The sequence below is a fragment of the Anabas testudineus genome, chromosome 7, assembly GCF_900324465.2.
Source record: "Anabas testudineus chromosome 7, fAnaTes1.2, whole genome shotgun sequence".
NCBI classification, from domain to species: domain Eukaryota; kingdom Metazoa; phylum Chordata; class Actinopteri; order Anabantiformes; family Anabantidae; genus Anabas; species Anabas testudineus.
The window spans coordinates 1,687,194-1,706,810 of record NC_046616.1 but is presented as its reverse complement, the minus strand read 5'-3'; the positions used below and the strand labels follow the sequence as shown (position 1 = coordinate 1,706,810).

The 19,617-nt window shown below is 44.9% G+C and overlaps 1 protein-coding gene across 1 annotated transcript in view; it reads right to left on the bottom strand.

Annotated features, from left to right (window-relative positions):
* Nucleotides 1-16,590, bottom strand: part of LOC113167498 (PDZ domain-containing protein 4-like) — a 36,240-nt gene extending 19,650 nt beyond the window's left edge. Inside the window, exon 1 of the mRNA XM_026368163.1 lies at nt 16,366-16,590. Coding sequence (XP_026223948.1) covers nt 16,366-16,425 — 60 coding nt within the window. The 5' untranslated portion in view covers nt 16,426-16,590. The remainder of the gene's footprint in view (nt 1-16,365) is intronic.
* Nucleotides 16,591-19,617: the final 3,027 nt, after the last annotated feature.

Below are 19,617 nucleotides of genomic sequence, written 5' to 3'. Positions count from 1 at the left end.
GAAAGAAATCACAGCTAAGTGAAGTGTGAAATTAATAACTGAACGGCAGGAAAGAGCTGACTGTCGTCTTTTGTTGGAAACAGCCCGGCTGCTTCCGCACACAAGCTAATGAAGATTTCAGTTTGACTGGACACGATGAAGCTCAGAGTTGTTTTCTTCTATCATTTCTTTTTTCAACAGGTAGTTACTACATCAGTGGTTTCTAAAGACTACACCTCCTGCTGTGTGCTGCGCTGTTTGATGCCACGTACAGTTGTTTATCTGAGGTTTAGATCTCAGATGTTTCCTTTAAATGCAGTCTCAACATTTTTATATTCGTAATGTTCTAGATAAGAATTCCTGTTGTTTCTGTGTCACATATTGTTTCTGACTTCCTTCTATTCACAGTTTAGAAGTTACAACTGTTTTAATTTGGCTTTAAGGTGTTTGTGCTGAGTGGAGGTTAAACGTGGATTCAAGCTCGAAAATGAGAGTGAAGAATAAACGGGACCTACCCTGTGATTCATCCGTGAGGGAACATAAAATTTTATATCACATTTCCAAGCACTTGTAAAAACGTTGATATATTTCTCTTTGGTCCAATTTGTTGCACCGACATCAGCGTCTATAAAGGCTCACTGCTAAACAGGCAGCAGAACTGATTAAAAGCAAAGTAGTGACGAATAAAAGAGACGACTTCAGCTTAGAGAGCGACGAGTGCGACACATGAACATATGGAGCTGATGGTGATTACGTTTATTGTCCTATATTGTTGTCGCCATGTGTTCTGTGTGTCGGCGTCTCCATCTACATCCCCTCCTGGGGCTTCAACCTGTTTTCCTCTCTACTCATTAACTATTTACTGATTCCATCAACGCACACTTCCAGCACATCCATCAGCAGATCATCAGAACACACTCACACACCTACAAACAGAAATGGTTGCACATGAACACACACACACACTCCTCTGACATTTATCTTGTTCACCCATAGTACATGAACACACACACACACACAAGAATTCATTTTTCATTCCCACCATGCTGAGAGAAACGGAGAGATGCTATAATCATTCCTGAGGGAGGAAGGGAGAGAGAGAGAAGAAGAAAGAGGAGATTAATTCAGTCGAGGACAAACAATGAAAATGGGGGAAAAATGGCAAAAATGTAAAAATGCATCGACATCACAGAGCGAAGATGAAAGTGGGAGAAGAGAGGAGGGAAGAAGGCTCAACGAGGAGAAAGAGGTTTTTCTTTCCAGTTTCTCTTTCATTCACCTCTCACCTCTATCAGTGCAGTGAACTTTCACAGTCTAATGGAGGTCAAGCTGAGGATTGAGGCCGAGAACGGGACGGAAGATTATAGAAAACAGCAAAGACCAGAGAGGCCGGTACCTATAGTCTGGTACCTATAGTACTGGTACCTATAGTCTGGTACCTATAGTACTGGTACCTATAGTCTGGTACCTATAGTCTGGTACCTATAGTACTGGTACCTATAGTCTGGTACCTATAGTACTGGTACCTATAGTACCGGTACCTATAGTACCGGTACCTATAGTACTGGTACCTATAGTCTGGTACCTATAGTACTGGTACCTAAAGTCTGGTACCTATAGTACCGGTACCTATAGTACCGGTACCTATAGTACTGGTACCTATAGTACCGGTACCTATAGTACCGGTACCTATAGTACTGGTACCTATAGTACTGGTACCTATAGTACTGGTACCTATAGTACCGGTACCTATAGTCTGGTACCTATAGTCTGGTACCTATAGTACTGGTACCTATAGTACCGGTACCTATAGTACCGGTACCTATAGTCTGGTACCTATAGTCCGGTACCTATAGTACTGGTGCCTATAGTACTGGTACCTATAGTCCGGTACCTATAGTCTGGTACCTATACGGGTACCTAGAGTACTGGTAACCTATAGTCTGGTACCTATAGTCGTACCTATAGTACCTGGTACCTATAGTCTGGTACCTATAAGTACGGGTAACTATATAACTGGTACTAAAATTCTGAGTACTATAGTAGTGGTTCCATATACTGGTCCTATAGTACCGGTACCTATAGGACTGGTACCTATAGTACAGGTCCCTATAGTACTTTTAAACTATAGTCTGGTACCTTAGAATGGTACCTAGAGTCGGGTGCCGATAGTCCTGGTACCTATAGTCCGGTACCTATAGTCCGGTAACTATGAGTCTGGTGCCTATAGTACTGGTACCTATAGTCCCTGGTACCTAATCCCGGTTAACCTTAGTACTGGTGCCTATAGTACTGGTACCTATAGTCTGGTACCATAGGACTGGTGCCGATAGTACTGGTACCTATAGTCTGGTACATATAGTAATGGGACATAGAGTACTGTAACCTTATAGTCGGGGACCTATAGTCCGTACCTAGGTCGGGTAACTAAGACTGGTGCCTATAGTACTGGTACCTATAGTCTGGTACCTATAGTCTGGTACCTATAGTCCGGTACCTATAGTACCGGTACCTATAGTACTGGTACCTATAGTACTGGTGCCTATAGTACTGGTACCTATAGTCTGGTACCTATAGTCTGGTACCTATAGTCCGGTACCTATAGTACTGGTGCCTATAGTACTGGTACCTATAGTACTGGTACCTATAGTACTGGTGCCTATAGTACTGGTACCTATAGTACTGGTACCTATAGTCTGGTACCTATAGTACTGGTGCCTATAGTACTGGTGCCTATAGTACTGGTACCTATAGTCTGGTACCTATAGTACTGGTACCTATAGTACTGGTACCTATAGTCTGGTACCTATAGTCCGGTACCTATAGTCTGGTACCTATAGTACTGGTGCCTATAGTACTGGTACCTATAGTACTGGTACCTATAGTCTGGTACCTATAGTCTGGTACCTATAGTACTGGTACCTATAGTACCGGTACCTATAGTCTGGTACCTATAGTACCGGTACCTATAGTACCGGTACCTATAGTACTGGTACCTATAGTACTGGTACCTATAGCTTACTTAGTACTGGTACCTATAGTACTGGTACCTATAGTACTGGTTACCTAGTCTTACCTAGTATGGTACCTATAGTCTGGTACCTATAGTACTGGTACCTATAGTCTACTGAGACCTGACCTGATAAAAAACACTGAAAACATGAATTAACAGAAAATGACTTTAAGAAAATCAAAAAGAAAAATTGGAAAAGACTAAAACAGACGTTTCCTCAGAACTAAACAGCTTTTTATCACCATGAAGGAAAAGAAAGTCGACACACACACACACACAGTAACACACACACACACACACAGTAACACACACACACACACACAGTAACACACACACACACACAGTAACACACACACAGTAACACACACACACACACAGTAACACACACACACACACACACACACACACACAGTAACACACACACACACACACACACAGCTTCCTTCACTATAAACATTAATATGCAGATAACATTTATCTTCTCTCACACACACAAAACAAAAATCCATCTGTGTGTTTTAGATTCCAGTAAAGCTCCCGCCTCCAGGAAACCATCTATTTCATCACCACTATCTTAATTACGATTCACAATCTAAAGACATTTACATTTCAGCTTTCAGGCGTTTCACTGACGCTTCTGTCACAGTCAGATTTCATCCACAGCATTTTCTCCGTCGTCAGCGTCTGTTCGTGTTCCTCAGTGATGCAGCACAGTCAGCGAACACATCGTTGGTCACAACCTTCCCAGTGTGTTAAAAACCAGCACAGCCGTAGACTCGTTCGTTACCTGGGCTTCACGTGCAGCAGACCTCTACACTTGGTCGGTCGAGCCAATTAGAGACCTGGTTACACACTCTATACATCAAGAAGTCAGATGTAACTGCAGAAACCAGGCTGCTCTTCCCCAGATTAGAAACACCACGATGTGGTTGATGATGATGTAAATATAGAGATTTTAAAGTGCAGGAGACATTTTGTCCAAATACTAGCTCCATGTTATTGTGGTGGAGGCAGAGCCTCAGGTTTGTGCACGTACAGATACACTGGGAGTGTGTAGCAGTGTGAAAACTTGATTCTCACCTTTAGTTATTGTCTCTTACTGAAGTTATTCTCACTTGTTCTTTTTGTGCTTTAACAAGTTGAAGCAGCCACCAGGAGGAAAGGTCTGTTCAGACAGTGTACATACTGTAACATCAAGGATTCTCTCAGGTCAGAGGTCAGAGCATCATTTTGTTTCCTCTGTATTCTGTATTATTACTCTCGTCATTCAGAGTCATTCCCGGCTCTCAGAACCATTTCACTGTTTGTAAAAACACAAACACAAATCATTGAAATGATGCCTTATAAGTTTTCTATGTGTGAAACAGCCACTGACAGACGTCACAGAACGCGCTGGTTTATTCACAGTCGTGCCTATTATGTAAATCCACAGTAGTCGTTCTGGGGACGCCTTCACATAAACATGTATCACTGCAACACTGGCTTTTAACATTCATAAGACGGCAATCGTTGTTCTTATTAACTTTACATTTCCACAGTCACAGCTCGGTGTTTGCTGCCGAGCTCCGAGCGTCGTCGTGTTTCTGTGAATAATGAGAAGTCAGAAGTCAAAATCAAACTCATTTCCATAATGTTGCTGTTTGATGTTCTCACTGCTTTAAAATCCTTAAAGGAGGAAATTGAAACTGTTCAATTTAAAAAAGAATCGATTTAGAAGTCATGTTTCTGTGAGACTTTCTTAAATCTTTGAGTTTATTAGATTTAATTCACGCTGTGTCGCTTCAACCGCCTCATACACAGCTGATCTGCATGGTGTGTGTTTAAAATTCACCTCTGCACAGCAAACAGAGCCCTGATCCCTCCTGGAGCTGCCTGATGACCTGAACCAGCCCAGTCTGCAGTTCACGTCCTAAACACTCATTCTCATGCAGATGTTTAGTTGGAGGCTACTACTGGGGGGGGGGGCACAGACAGACTCAGATTATAAATCACTATGATAAGAACCAGAAGTACAGAACTCTAATTATTGATTCCACTGCTTCAGTAAGAATTGGTCGAGTTTCTTTTTGTCTTACTGCTGTTTTGTTTATTTCTAACTGGAAATAGTTTGATTTCACTTCACATTATTCAGTTCATCAGTTCATCAAACTTGAATAACGTGTCCCGTTACATCTTCTCAGTGGCCTTCTGCCTTCTGTCTTCTATCTGAACTTTGACTGAAGGATTTTCCAGCTGTGGGTTCAGCAGTTTTGCAGCTGGGGATTTGTAGCAACATGTTTCTAGCTGGTGTTCGCCTCTGATCCACAGCTGCATACAAACGAGCCCCCCCCCCCCGTCTCTGGGGAGGAAGCTGACGGCCTAATGATCCGACAGCTCATTAAGACTAATGTCATTTTGACGACTCTCACATAACAAGAGTCCCTAAAGAAAAACCTGCAAACGATGTGTCAGATAATGAGAGGATATTTACTCTTTTCCGTCTTTCAGTCGTGCTCCTTCCAACCCTGTCTTCTAAAGATGACATTTTCATTCAGCTGAAGTTCAGTCAAAGTAAACTTCGTAGGAACGCAGGTACAGCTGGATACTGGGTACTGAAGGGGGCTCGTCCTGCCTGTGGCTTGAACTTCCACACTCTGGAGAAGTAGAAGATCTAGTAGTAGAGATGCAGCAGGACGAGCTGAAATGAAGCAGCAGCTCTGTCCTGTTGATCTTAATGACTCACATGATGATTTAGTTTAGTTTTGTTAAAAGGTTCATTTAAAACAGTTTCCAGCCTGAACTTCATCCTTAACTCAGACATTAGACCGATATTTACCTCTCTCTCTCTCCCTCTCTCTCTCTCTCTCTCTCTCTCTCTCAGAGCTCGGAGCGTTTTTCGTGTGTTTTTTGTGGTTTTTCGTTCTTTTTCTTTACTTTTTTCACGGTGGTGTCTTTTTAACTGTTGTTGTACAGTCTGGTCTTCATACAGGGGGGGTCGGGGGTGTTTTACGGGGTTTGTGTGCGCTTTTGTGTCCGACCGGCGTTCGCCGGTCGGCGTCCAGGTGCAGGTGGAGGTATGCTCCTCACCGAGCTGACGCGGAAGCACGGCCTGAAAGTGTCCGCTGCCTCCCGGTTCTCTGTGAATGAGTGTGTGGTCGCTGTGGCCGCTGTGGTCGGTCCACAAAGTATTAAATCAGCTGCAGGATGAACGGCTCCGTCGTTCTTTTCCTCGACAGCGTTGATAAAGTTCACGGCCTGGTTGAAAGTGGTGTTGTGATCGGTGACTCCTTTGTTTCTGTGTCTCCTCTCACTCAGCCCTCTAAGAAAGTGACTCTGTCTAATGTTCCTCCGTTTATCAGTGACGAGCTGCTGTGCAGAGAGTTGTCCCGACACGGGAAGATAGTGTCTCCTTTACGGAGGTTACCGTCGGGATGTACACAGCCAGAGCTGCGTCACGTCATCTCCCACAGACGTCAGGTCTACATGGTTCTGAACAATAAGGACGAAGAACTGAACCTGGTGCTGAAGCTGAGGGTTGATGACTTTGATTATGTTCTGTTTGTGACGTCTGAGACCATGAAGTGTTTTGGCTGTGGGAGGGGAGGACATCTCATCAGGGCCTGTCCTGAGAAGGCCGAGGGCAGGTCTGATGGTGTCCATGATGGGGTGGAGCAGCCAGCAGGGGACAAAGGAGGGGTTGAGGTGAATGAGCAGGAGCAGGGTGGAGATGCAGGACAGCAGGATGAGCCTGAGGCAGGTGCCCTGGGGGGTGACCAGGCTGAGGTGGTGGGGACTGATGCTGCTGATCACACATCAGTAGTACAGACAGTGAGTAAAGGGGAGATGGTGCCGTGTGCTGAGGAGCCGAGGTCTGAACAGGACGCAGTGATGGACGAAGGTGACAGTTGTCCCACAGTACCAGGGGGAAAAAGGAAAAGTAAAACTACTGTGGGCAGCTCCCAGGACCAGTCTGGGGCTGTGAAAAAGGTCAGAGGTAGAGGCCTGAGGAGCCTGAAGGCAGCCGAGTCGGACTGTAGTGGGGTCGACGACTCCCCCGGCACTGATGCTGAGATGTCCGGTTCTGCTTCCTCCCAGTCTCAGAGGCTGAAAGCGTACAGTGTCGAAAGAGTCAAACTGTTTCTGTTACGTACTAAGAACTTAAAGGGTGTTAAAGTTGAGGATTATTTTTCTGATACGGAACTGTTTGTGACCTCAGTCCGTGGTCAGATGAGGAGCAGAGGTAAAGGGGGCTACACGGACCAGGAGGTGTACAGGCTTAAGAAAATAGTGTTCAAGCTGAGCCAGGAACCTGAGGATGATGGAGGGTTGTTCTAAGTGCTCACTCCCTGCCCTGGTTTTCTTGCTGCTGTTCGGTGATTGTTTTTTCTTCTCTCTCCCCATGACTACTTTTAAAATTGGCACTCTGAATCTGAACGGGGCCAGAGACTTGAAGAAAAGAATGGTTTTGTATGACCTCATGAAACTGAATCACATTGACGTGATGCTACTACAGGAAACACACAGTGACAGCAGTAATGAGGTTGACTGGCACAGGGAGTGGCCTGGACAGGTGGTACTGAGCCATGGCAGCAGCAGCAGCGGGGGTGTAGGTATCCTGTTTTCTGGATCCTGCCCCCCAGTTTCCTTCACTACATCTGAATTGGTTCCTGGCAGACTGCTGGTGGTACAGGCGGTGTTTGAAAGTACCAAAGTGCTCTTGGTCAATGTTTATGCTCCTAATACAGGAGCAGAGAGACTCCTGCTCCTCAATGAAGTGAACTCTGTTCTGATTCACTGTAACTGTGAAGACTATTTGTTCTTAGGTGGTGATTTTAACTGTACTGAGAACGACCATCTAGACAGGAACCACATCGAGCCTCATCCTGCATCTAGGCGTGTATTGCAACAGGTCACTGAAGCTCATGAGCTGGTCGATGTTTGGAGGAGCCTCCACGGCTCTGACAGACAGTACACGTGGTCCCACGTGAGAGATGGCTCGATCTCCTTAGCGAGACTGGACCGTTTTTATTCTTTTAAGCACCAGATGAGTTCTTTCAGGTCCTGTTCGATCACACCTGTTGGTTTTACTGATCACTCCATGGTTTTGTGTCATGTTTTTATTAATAACATTAAGCACAGGAGCGCATACTGGATTTTTAATGATTCACTGTTGCTTGATGAGTGTTTCAAAGATGGTTTTAGGTTCTTTTGGCAGACTTTTAAAACCCAGAAATCTGATTTTATGAATCTTAGACAGTGGTGGGATTGTGGCAAAGTCCAGATTAAGCAATTCTGCCAACAGTACACTCTCAATGTCACTAGGGACGTTACCAGGTCGATTAAAGCTCTAGAGAGTGATATTGTGGAACTGCAACTTTTGGCAGATTCCACGGGAAACACAGGACACCTTGACGTCCTCAAATCCAAAAAGGCTCTTCTTGCCAGCCTACTGGGCACCAGAACACAGGGGGCACTGGTCCGGTGCAGATTCCAGGCTGTCGCAGAGATGGATGCTCCCTCCCGCTTTTTCTTCAGTCTGGAAAAGAGGAATGGCCAGAGCCGGTACATCCACGGCCTGCGCTCCTCTGTAGGGGCTGTACTGACGGACCCTGGTCACATCAGGGGGAGGGCTGTGGAGTTCTACAGAGACCTGTACAGCAGTGAGTACACTGAGGACTTGGTGCACTATGAGACTTTCTGTGGTGGTCTTCCCCAGGCCTCTGAGGAGGTTAACATGACGCTCGGCGAACCTCTGTCCTTGCAGGAGCTGTCTGTGGCCTTACAGAGTATGAAGGGAGGGCGGGCTCCTGGGCTCGATGGTCTCTCTGTTGAGTTCTTCAAGGCTTTTTGGCCTGAGCTGGGGCAAGATCTGCTCGGTGTTGTTGCTGAAAGCTTAACGGAGAACTCTTTGCCCCTCAGCTGCAGACGAGCAGTTCTTACTCTGCTGCCAAAGACTGGTGATCTTCAGGACATTAAAAACTGGCGTCCCGTCTCACTGCTTTGTACGGATTATAAGATCCTGTCCAAGGCTCTGGCCAACAGACTGCGAGAGGTGATGGACCAGGTGGTCCATCGGGACCAGACTTACTGTGTGCCCGGTAGGTTGATCACTGACAATGTGATTTTAATTCGGGATGTTTTGGACCTCTCTGGTTCATTGGGAATAGACTTGGGTCTGATTTCGCTGGACCAAGAAAAAGCTTTCGACCGAGTTGAGCACCCGTATCTCTGGAAGACTCTGGAGAGGTTTGGTCTCAGCCCTGGTTTGATTGCTATGATCCAGGTTCTGTACCAGGACATTGAGAGTGTACTGAAGGTCAATGGTGAGCTGAGCGCTCCTTTTAAAGTGCAACGAGGCATCAGACAGGGCTGCTCGCTCTCAGGGATGTTGTACGCACTGTCCATAGAGCCTCTTTTATGTCAGGTCCGGTCCTCCATTAGTGGTTTGGTTTTACCCAATTGTACGGCCCACCCTGTGCTGTCGGCCTATGCAGATGATGTTGTTGTTCTTGTTAAGTCACAAACAGAGATCCGTACTTTAGAAGACATAGTAACGGCTTTTGGCAATATCTCCTCTGCTAAGGTCAACTGGCACAAAAGTGCAGCGTTGGCTGTCGGCAGGTGGAGGGGTGGGCTTCCCACTCTACCGGGGGGTCTCACCTGGCAGAGGGGGGGATTTAAATACTTGGGTGTGCATTTGGGGAATGAAGAGAGTGTGAATAGGAACTGGTCTGGTGTTGTAGAGAAGGTGGAGGGGAGGTTGCAAAAGTGGAGGTGGTTACTGCCACAGATGTCGTACAGGGGGAGGGCTCTGGTGATCAACAACTTGGTGGCCAGTGGGCTCTGGCATCGCCTGGCCTGTGTGGACCCCCCTGTTGATCTTCTTAAACGGGTTCAGTCCATCGTTGTGAATTTTTTCTGGGACCGGCTTCACTGGGTGCCACAGTGTGTTTTGTTTTTACCCAAAGATCAAGGCGGTCAAGGTCTGATCCACTTGTCCAGCAGAGTGTCCGCTTTCAGACTACAGTTTGTCCAAAGGTTTCTTTCTGGACCTGAGGATGTGGTCTGGAGACCCGTGGCCTCTGCCATTCTACAGACGGCTGGCGCACTTCACCTGGACTCTGCGCTGTTTTTACTGGACCCCACTAGTTTTGATGATTCGGCTTTACCTGTGTTTTATCGGAGTGTTTTTCGATCCTGGCGGCTGTTCGGTTGGAGGAGGCTGGAGCCTTCGGTCTCCCTGCACTGGCTCCTGGCTGAGCCCCTGCTGTGCGGGGCCCGGTTGGATGTCCACGACGGCTCCACTCCGGGTCTGGCTCCTGCTCTGCTCTCTTCTGGACTGACGACGCTGAAGCGCCTGGTTCACGTGGCTGGTCCTGACCTGGGAAACGCACCGGCCGTGGCCTCGGCTTTGGGTCTGAGATCGGCCCGGGTTTCAGAGAGGATTTTGGGACTGGTTCTGTCTAGACTGTCTGCTGATGAACAGCAGATGCTGCAGGATTATTGCAGTGGCGTGGAGAGTCCGGATGAGCAAGATCCCTTTCCTGAACTTGGTTTTACATTGGACTTTAGAGACTCGACCAGGTGCTTTGACCTCTACACCATCACGGGGAAGACTCTGTACGCCTGCTGCGTCGTGGAGTTGCATAGAGTCCAGCTGGGGGTCAGGGCTGACACGGTGTGGAGGAGGAGGTTGTCCCACGCTGTTGGTTTGCAGCCGACATGGAGGGTCCTCTACAAGCCCCCCCTGAACAAGAGAACTGGGGATCTTCAGTGGAGGATCTTGCACGGGGCGATCGCTGTGAACTCATTCACCAGCAGGATCAATCCGGAGGTTTCCTGCGCCTGTGTGCACTGTGGTCTACCGGAGACTGTTTTCCACTGTTTTATGGACTGTGACCGGCTGCGTGAGCTGTTTGAGTTGTTGACTGTGCTTTTTGAAGGTTTTAGTGAAACTTGGACCACGACTGTTTTTATCTTTGGGGCTGGGTACCGCAGAGCAGACGCCACCAAGTGGCAACTGCTGAACTTCTTGTCCGGCCAGGCCAAACTTGCAATTTACAAGACCAGGAAGGCCGAGGGTCAGGAGGTCACCTCTGTGTTCCGGGCTTTGGTTCGGGCCCGATTGTGGCTGGATTTTAAGTTCTATAAGTTCATGAACAATCTGCCGGGTTTTGTTCAGCAGTGGTGCTACGATGATGTCCTCTGCTCTGTGGTGGAGGACGATCTTGTGTTTAACACTGTTCTTTAGGGATTAGTTTATTTTCACCAGAGGCTGAACCCTCTATTTATTGATGTGTTTATTTATCTCTGTCCTTATTTATTTTGTTGTTTGATGTTATGTTTATGATGTTTTGGTCTGTGGCACGTTTTTGTTTGTCGGTTTATTTACTCTGAATATTTTGTAATAAAGGCTTTTGTAAATTCAATTCAATTCTCTCTCTCTCTCTCTCCCTCTCTCTCTCTCTCTCTCTCTCTCTCCCTCTCTCGCTCTCCCTCTCTCCTCCTCTCGCTCTGCTCCTCCCTCTCCCCTCCTCTCCTCTCTCCCTCTCTCCCTCTCTCTCTCTGCTCTTTCTCCCTCTCTCTCTCTCCTCTCTCCCTCCTCTCTCTCCTCCCTCTCTCTCTCTCCCTCTTCTTCCAGCTCTCCTCTCTCCCTCTCTCGCTCTCCTCTCTCCTCTCTCCTCTTATCCTTCACTCTCTCCTTCTCTCCTCTCTCTCCCTCCTCTCCTCCCTCTCCCTCTCTCCTCTCCCTCCCCTCTCTCCTCTCCTCTCCTCGTCTCTTCTCTCTCTTCTCTCTCTCTCTCCTCCTCTCTCTCCTCTCTCTCTCTCTCTCTCTCTCTCTCTCTCTCTCTCTCTCTCTCTCTCTCCTCTCTCTCTCTCTCCCCTCTCCCTCTCTCTCTCTCTCTCTCTCCCTGCATGTGTGTGCTCATTACTGCAGATCTGCCAGCTCCAGTGTGAGAAAGCATAAATACAGCTTCCCTAATGACCCTGGTTACCCCGGCAACAACATCCCATCGAGACAAATCTGACAGGAAAGTGAGGAGAGGAGGAGAAAGAGATGGAGGGAGAGTGGGGAAAAGGAGAACCGAGGGGGGGAAGACGAGATGGAGGGAGAGATTCATGCAGGAGTGGTCCTGTAGAGGAGGGGGGGGGGGTTTATTATGAACTAGAACTGGATCTTTTACATTTACTGAAGATTCCAGTTTGTTGAGTACCAGGCAGCGTTCAGGCCTTCAGGTACGAGCAGAGGAAGGTGAGAGCTTCCTGTGGCAGCACGTGTCAGAACCTGCATGTAATCAACTCACATCAGCAGGAATGAATGAAAGTTTAGTTTATGTGCTCGTGTCTACAATATATTTGTTAAATGCTGTGAAGCAGACAATACAGACGTGTAATTTAATTTGGTTTAAATTCCTTATTTGACATTGGTTCATCTGGAAACGTGACCTTACTCCATGAAATGAACTTGAATCATTGATTTTATTTCTATTAAATTCCCTCAAACCACACTCTCTCTAATATTCTACTTTTAGAAAATGTGTGTGGGTGATATTTCAGTATCAGTTTTATCAGAGTGCAGTACAATAAACCCTCGACTGCACATGGCTGCTTTTCTCTTTCTGCTTTTATTATTCAGCAGTTTGTACAGAGACTGATGTTATTTAGTTTTCTTCCAAATCTAGTGTTATAGTCAAGTTCGGACTAGTGTTTGTCAGTGAATAACCTCCCCACTAACCCTGTGTGATTAATGGATGACTTCTTCTGTATCCACTAACACAGATTAGACAACACAACACAAGTCAGCCCACACATTCATCTATTTGCAGTATAAATAATATTTACTCTACTGGGCACAAATAAAAACTACTAAAGCCAAATTTGGAAAATCAGGTAATTATTCTAAAACAAGTCTAAAACAAACCAGATCAGAGAGATTAAAGGATAAAGACAACAGAGAGGTTAGAAGAAAAAAAGAAGAGACAATAAAAGTGGTAGAAGATTAAAAACGGGGATGGGAAGAGAGAAATGGTTTAATAACAAGAGTCACAGATACTGTATCTGGTGCAAAGAAGTGGGGGGGGGGCACAAAAGAAAGAAGAAAGAAATACATGAAAGAGGAAGATATTAAAAAACGGGGAAAGAAGGAATGTGAAGATTAATAAAACAATATGAGTTTATTTTCCATTGGTGTGTGTGTGTGTGTGTGTGTGTGTGTGTGTGTGTGTGTGTGTGTGTGTGTGTGTGTGTGTGTGTGTGTGTGTGTGTGTGTGTGTGTGTGTGTGTGTCCGGACAGGCCTGGGCAGAAGTGAACTGTAATGAGCCTCACAGCTTCCAGGTTGAACACACACAGAGCTCACACTCCCTCTGCAGCTCCAGCGAAGCCTGAGGATCACACACTCGGAGCTCTTTGATTTGCTCGGTTTGATTCCTGACATTTGATTTTCACTTCAGTCTTTTTCAGGTTCTCTTTGCTTCACAGCAGTCGTTTAGCTTCAGTCTGCCAGACGGAGCCTGAAGCCACCAGAGAGGCGTTCAGACGCTCTGAGGCTGCATAGGACAAACTAGAGCCTGCTTCTGACTATCAGCACTCAGCTGCCACATATGAATCACAAGGTATTTAGTGTAAAAGTGGATTTAAATCATTAAAAGCGGTGATAACCAACCAAAAAGGTAAATTTACAGTCTGCACTATCACAGCCTCAAACCAGCGCCGCCTTTTACAGACAGGACATGTTCTCACTTCACTGCTTTCATTCTTCCTCTCACTCCAACACTAGATACAGTGGAGGTCTCAGCCTGGTGAACTACGACTTCACAAACACCAGCTTAATTACCAGTTTCTTTTTCTTGTTTTGTTTCTCTGCAGCTCTGACAGGGTGGCCTCCACACAACTTTTTTGTTTCAGTTTCCACAATCAAGAACAGATCTCCAATCCTTCCATAGATTTTTGGTAAACATCTAAAATTAGCTTCACGTTCACACAGAATGAACCTACGTCTGTGTTTGTGTGCCTCATTATTCACACACACGTGGGCATTCAGAGTGTGTTAGTGTTGATGAATCCAAATCTTAGCTCTCAAAGTCTTATTTTAAGGGAACTGAGTTTTATGTGTATGCTGACTGTACGCTGACTTTTTTCATATTAAATGGAGGATTTTGTAATTTATGGTGTGACGTGACAGGTAAATGGAGCCGAGAGAACAAAATAAATAAAAAACCTCTTTTCAGTGGTGTGTTCATGTGTAACAGTGCAAGTCTGGCCTGTATAAATAGACACCAGAAAGCTCGGCGCCCACTGTGTAAACTTCCCCCAGCCCTGCAGCTTCTTGTGAACCACAAACCAGCAGCACAGGAAGAAGTTGGGTGGAAAGTAAAAGTGAAAAAGGGATGTAGAAATTCTCTTGTGGTGGACAAAGCAAAATCAACAACAAAACAACAAGTGCATGTGTAGAAAGAAGGAAGAGGGTTTACAGACGCGTTGAAGACGAGCAGGAATTTAAAGCTCTGTGTGTTTGATGTCTGAAGCTGAAGCACGCTGCTCCTCCATAAACATGAGGGTTAGGGTCTGTCTCACAAAGTTCTCGACACACTGAGCAGTTTCATTCTAATGAAAACTCTCCTGCAGTCTCCACAAAACCTTTGGTGGAGTTTGTTATTGAGGAAGAGTCGGGCTGACAACTTCACATTTACCCTGCAGGTTCACATAGAGGAGCTTTCTTCACTGCTGAGAGGCTGGAAACGTTTATTTCTACTCATAATATAACCAGATTTATTAAACTTCTGTCTGTCTACAAACAAACAAACAAACAAACATCCAGATTAGTAGAACCCCTGAACTACCTGATTTTCTCAAGACAGGCTTCAGAAAAAGTCCAGATTAGAACATTACAGAATACGTACATGTTACAAATGTTTGTTTCAGTTTGTTTCATCACTGCAGAGTCCAGAACCACGGACAGCTCTTTAACCTTTACTGTTTCCCACCCCCCCGACTTTATCTACTGTGAAATAAAATAAATACTGTGAAGTACCGTCTGAAACACCACGGACCCCAAGGTCCTGTTGGTTCCGCCTTTACCAGCAGCACCTATTTAATGTTAAGCCTCACAGGGAGGACAGGCCGGTTCAAGGGGACAACAAATCATGTTGGAGCCTGGTTCCTCTTCTTCGTCAGTGTTGGTTCATTTTAATTAACATGATCACTAACCAAGTATTTTGTGCCTGGTGGTGGTTGAAGGATGTTTTATCATTCAGTTTAGAGAACACAGCATCTGGACCCGTGGCTGTAGGAGGAACACAGACCACGTTTGGTTTGTCTGTCTCTTATTTCAACAAAACACATTGAACCTTTTGTACTTCATTTTGGTGTAGGTGTGTTTTAGTACATACAAAGCTATGGTTCCTATTCATTTGATGGACAGTAAAAATACAATGAGTGTCTGGAGCCCTCCCTTCAACTGTGTGTGTTGTTTAGTGTTGATGTCTTTTTGGTGAGCAGTACTGTCTGAAACTGAAATAATACGACATACTATAATAAATAATACTTAATAATACAGAGCGAGAACGAGAAGGTGAAGTGTGCTGATTAACATACCCATGAACAGGTGGGGGGGCTGTGAGCAGGATGTCAGTTCTATGTGACTTTCTGCTGGAACCAGACCAACAAAAAGTCACCAATGACCTTTCCAGAGAGTAACTAGACCAACCTGCAGTGATTAATAGCACAGCAGCTTTCTTAAACACACACACTACACTGTAGACAGACGGGACCTGTGGTTCCACTGCTAGTTACGGTTCTTCGGTTGGTTCTAGTTAAACAATCCATTTACAACATTAGCTGTCAGGCTAACTGGCAGCTGTTTGGCCTTCTTTGTACTTCTACCACTTGTCCTCTGAGCTGTGGTTTGACTGTAGTTCTCCGTGGTTGGAGTCGAGACTTTTTGGTAAAATCTGCCTCAGAAGTTATTTTCTACCTTTTACTGAGCAAAGCTTGAAGTTCTGTAAAGTTTTGTTTTCAAAACACAGGCACCAAGCTGTAAAAATCATAGTTCATAGTTTAGATTCCATCAACCAGTCATTCTATCCTTAAAACAACAGCTTGTTAGAACATTTTGACGTGATGCCTTACAGTCACAACCAGGTACAAACAATGGCTGCAGATTGATCCACCTGATCCAGTCTTATCTGTGATGTGGTTTCTGAACCTATCCTGTATCAAAACGGTAACTCTGCTCCACATGTTCGTCCGTCCTGACCTTAGTTGTGCCGACTAAGTGGAGAGTTTTGAAACAGTGAACAGATGGACTGAAGCTCAGTGAGGGTCCAGTGACGGTGTCTATAACAGCAAAACTTGATGATGAACGTTTGATTAGCAAAGACACAAACTTTCTTACCTGGAACATGATCCTGTACTGCTCCTCCGGACGCTTGACCACACACATGTTGCAGCCCATGATGACGTCCTCTGTGATCTTGGCGTCTTTTAATCTCTCTGTCCTCTCTCCTTTGTCTCTGCAGGTCCCTCAGGAAACAGCTGACAATCTGTATCAATAATCCAGCTTGTGTGTTTGACCTTTCACCTTCAAACCCGATGTCCTCAGGTCAGTCTTCAATGTCAGTTTTCTCGATCGTTCGCCCTTTTACCAGCTTGTGACCTTTCACACTAATGAGATTCTCAGAGACGATGTTGTGTTTAGAATAACAGTAGAAAAACATCAGCAGACGTCAGACATACTGTTGGAATCAGTGGTTACTGTGCTTTAGAAGATCCTTCATGTTCATTTTCAGTTAGTTCATTGGGAAAGTGTCGCCTCTAGTTTTAGTTTTTCCTCGATGAAGCTACGTCATCAAAAAGATGCTTAAACAAATGCAGATGCTTTGATCCATCAAACTTCACCGCTCCTTCAACCAAGACATCTGTCCCCTTTTAAGTGTCGCTCCTGATTAAAAACCCATCTGAGAGTCGACTCGAGTTCACTTCCTGCTGTCTTTCTTCCTCTGCTCTGTCACTCTGAAGACAAAAAGCAAAACCCACTTCTGCGTGTCTTACAGCTTTTCAGTCACAGGCAAAAACAATGATGAAAGAGGCGTTAAAAGGAGCAGGACATTGTTCTGTTTGTTCGCAGTAAACAGCTTTTATCTGCCGTCCTGCGGGGCGAGGAAGAGGAGCGACGCTCTTCTCTCATCAGGGAGAAAAATTCATTTTTATTTGTGCACAGCAGATTGTTCCAGCCCTGCCGGGGAGGAAGATGAGAGGGATGAAGAGGGGAAAGCTGCGAGTTTGTGCTTCAGAGTGTAGAAAATGTTCAGTTTGTGGGCGTCCTGTAAAAAAGCCAACTCCTGTAGAAACGTTCCTGAGTGTCGTCTCTGGAGAGATGAGGGCGTGTGCACTTCATCAATGTGTCACTGTTTGATTAAGTTCCACCTACACACTGTGTGGCGGCCTGAACAGGTGTGTGTGTGTGTGTGTGTGTGTTCATCATAAGTTATAATAATTAATTCCACCTAAATCTATGGACCTGAAACTGGTTTTAACGTTAAAGTCAAATATTCTTTTTCTTATTTTCTCAGCTTGTTGGATGTTTGCAGCTCAAATGATTCACGTCCCTTAACCTGATCTTTACAAATCATTGAAATCTTCTACTAAATGTGGATGTTTTAAGCTGCAGTGGAAACGAGGCCAGTGACAATTAATAAGACATGAAGGAGAAAAGGGAAGAAAGGAAAACTCCTCAGGGCTCAGAACTGTTCGCTGATGAATCAGTTCAATAATTCATCTGAAAATCAGCGGGTGTTTAAAACGCCTCTCCTTCTCCTCAGTCTGACAACAGCAAATAGACTGCTGCGTTCAATCTGAACTATTAAATATTACTAACAGAGCGTCAATATTGAGGAGACGCACTTCTGTTCAAATCACTCAGTTCGAGTCAAATGTTGACGTTTTTCTTGAACAAACTCATTTAATAATCATTCTAAACATAATTGCATTTAAAGATTTTATACCCAAACAAATATGAACCCAGCACGTTCAATATTAAAGTCAACGTCCTGATGCTCGTTGAAGATCGTCCACAACAGCTGACGTTAAAATGCCTACAAACAGCTGAAGTATCTAATGTTTGGTTCTATTTAATATTAAAGTGTCAAAAATTTACCAAAATGTATTTTAGCACCAGAATATTTATGTCAACATTAAAATTTCCCATGCAAACGATTTGTGCTAACACAGTTAAACCTGCAGATTTGAGTTGTGTTTTAACACCTGATTTCTTACTTGTGCATCAACTTGACTCTTAAATCTGCAGAGTTTTGATCACCTGAACATTTGTGCTTCATATTTCTGACAGATTTTAGACCAAGCTTTGAAAATGCTATTTGTGCTTGAGCAGGATGCACTTGGCACTGTAAACTTTAATGTGCATATTTAAGTAGAATCTATGGTGTTTGTAGTGTTTGTGCTTCAAGCTGCAGTTTAGCCCACCTCCTTTCAGTCTCTGCTGTTTAAACGTGTTCTAAGAAACTGATGTCACGCTGTGTCTGTCACTGGATCACTGAGTTTGTTGTTTCTAGTTGAACTGTTTTCATGTATTAACTGGAATTATTCTGACACTTGAACTTTCCAACGGTGGAAAAGTTGCAGTTTACTCTGTCAACCGTGGCTCCGCTGAGCTTCTCGTCCCCAATGTTCATCTCAAAACATTTTCCCCTGTTGTTATAACCGTTACAGGATCGATCAGTCTGATGTTAATGCTTTTATTAGCTTTGTAGAAAGTGTTTAATGTACCTCAGAGCCCTGCTGTTACCTTCAGCGCCTTTCAAACTCATTTACCGTCTCTCTAAAGAGACATTAATATGTAATTAATATGTAAACATGCGAAAAGCACAGTGGGTCATTACTCTGTAGATACTTGTGCTTGTTTCAGTTTATTTCAGTTCTCTCTCTCTCTCTGCTCTGCCATGTTCAGGCTTCACAGAGTTGGAGCATCTATCTCCCTCCCTCTGGTTTTGTTAGCGTCCACCTCGCCCACAGACGGTCCTTGAGATGGAATTAGTGCAGAAAGATGACAGACAACAGCACATCGAGCCTGAGCTCTGCCTGGATTACCTGCTGCTCCTGTCGCTGAACATCACTTATCTGGTTTTATCAGTCGACCTCAGCTTCCCTGCAGCTGTTATGTGTCATCAACACCTGCTTCATACAACTCAATCCTCCCCGGGTTTCCTGTCAGGTGTCCCAGTGGGAAAAGGGAGAAAATGCAACACGTGCATGAACAGAAGAAATAGGAAAGCAGAAATGAGTGTATGCAAAGAGGAACTAGAAGACGATTGAAAGAACGTCCTTTTTCTTCAAGCTTGTGCTTTTTTTCTTAAATTACGATTATTTAATGAGTTTTTGCAGTCGGACCATAATCAGCTCAGTTCAGTGACCAACATACAAACTTCTTCTATTGAAGAGGTGCCGCAGTAACCAGCTCTTTGGTTGTACCCTTGATGATTTAAAGGAATGTTCTAGTGTCTCTGTGTCTCACACTGGACTTGAACTGTTGCTGATCAGAACAGGTTTCAGCGTTAAGCAGAAAAATCCTCTTCAGAACTCCTAATCCCGAAAGGTGAAGACCACTTTTGTTTCTGTCTGCAGTGAAATC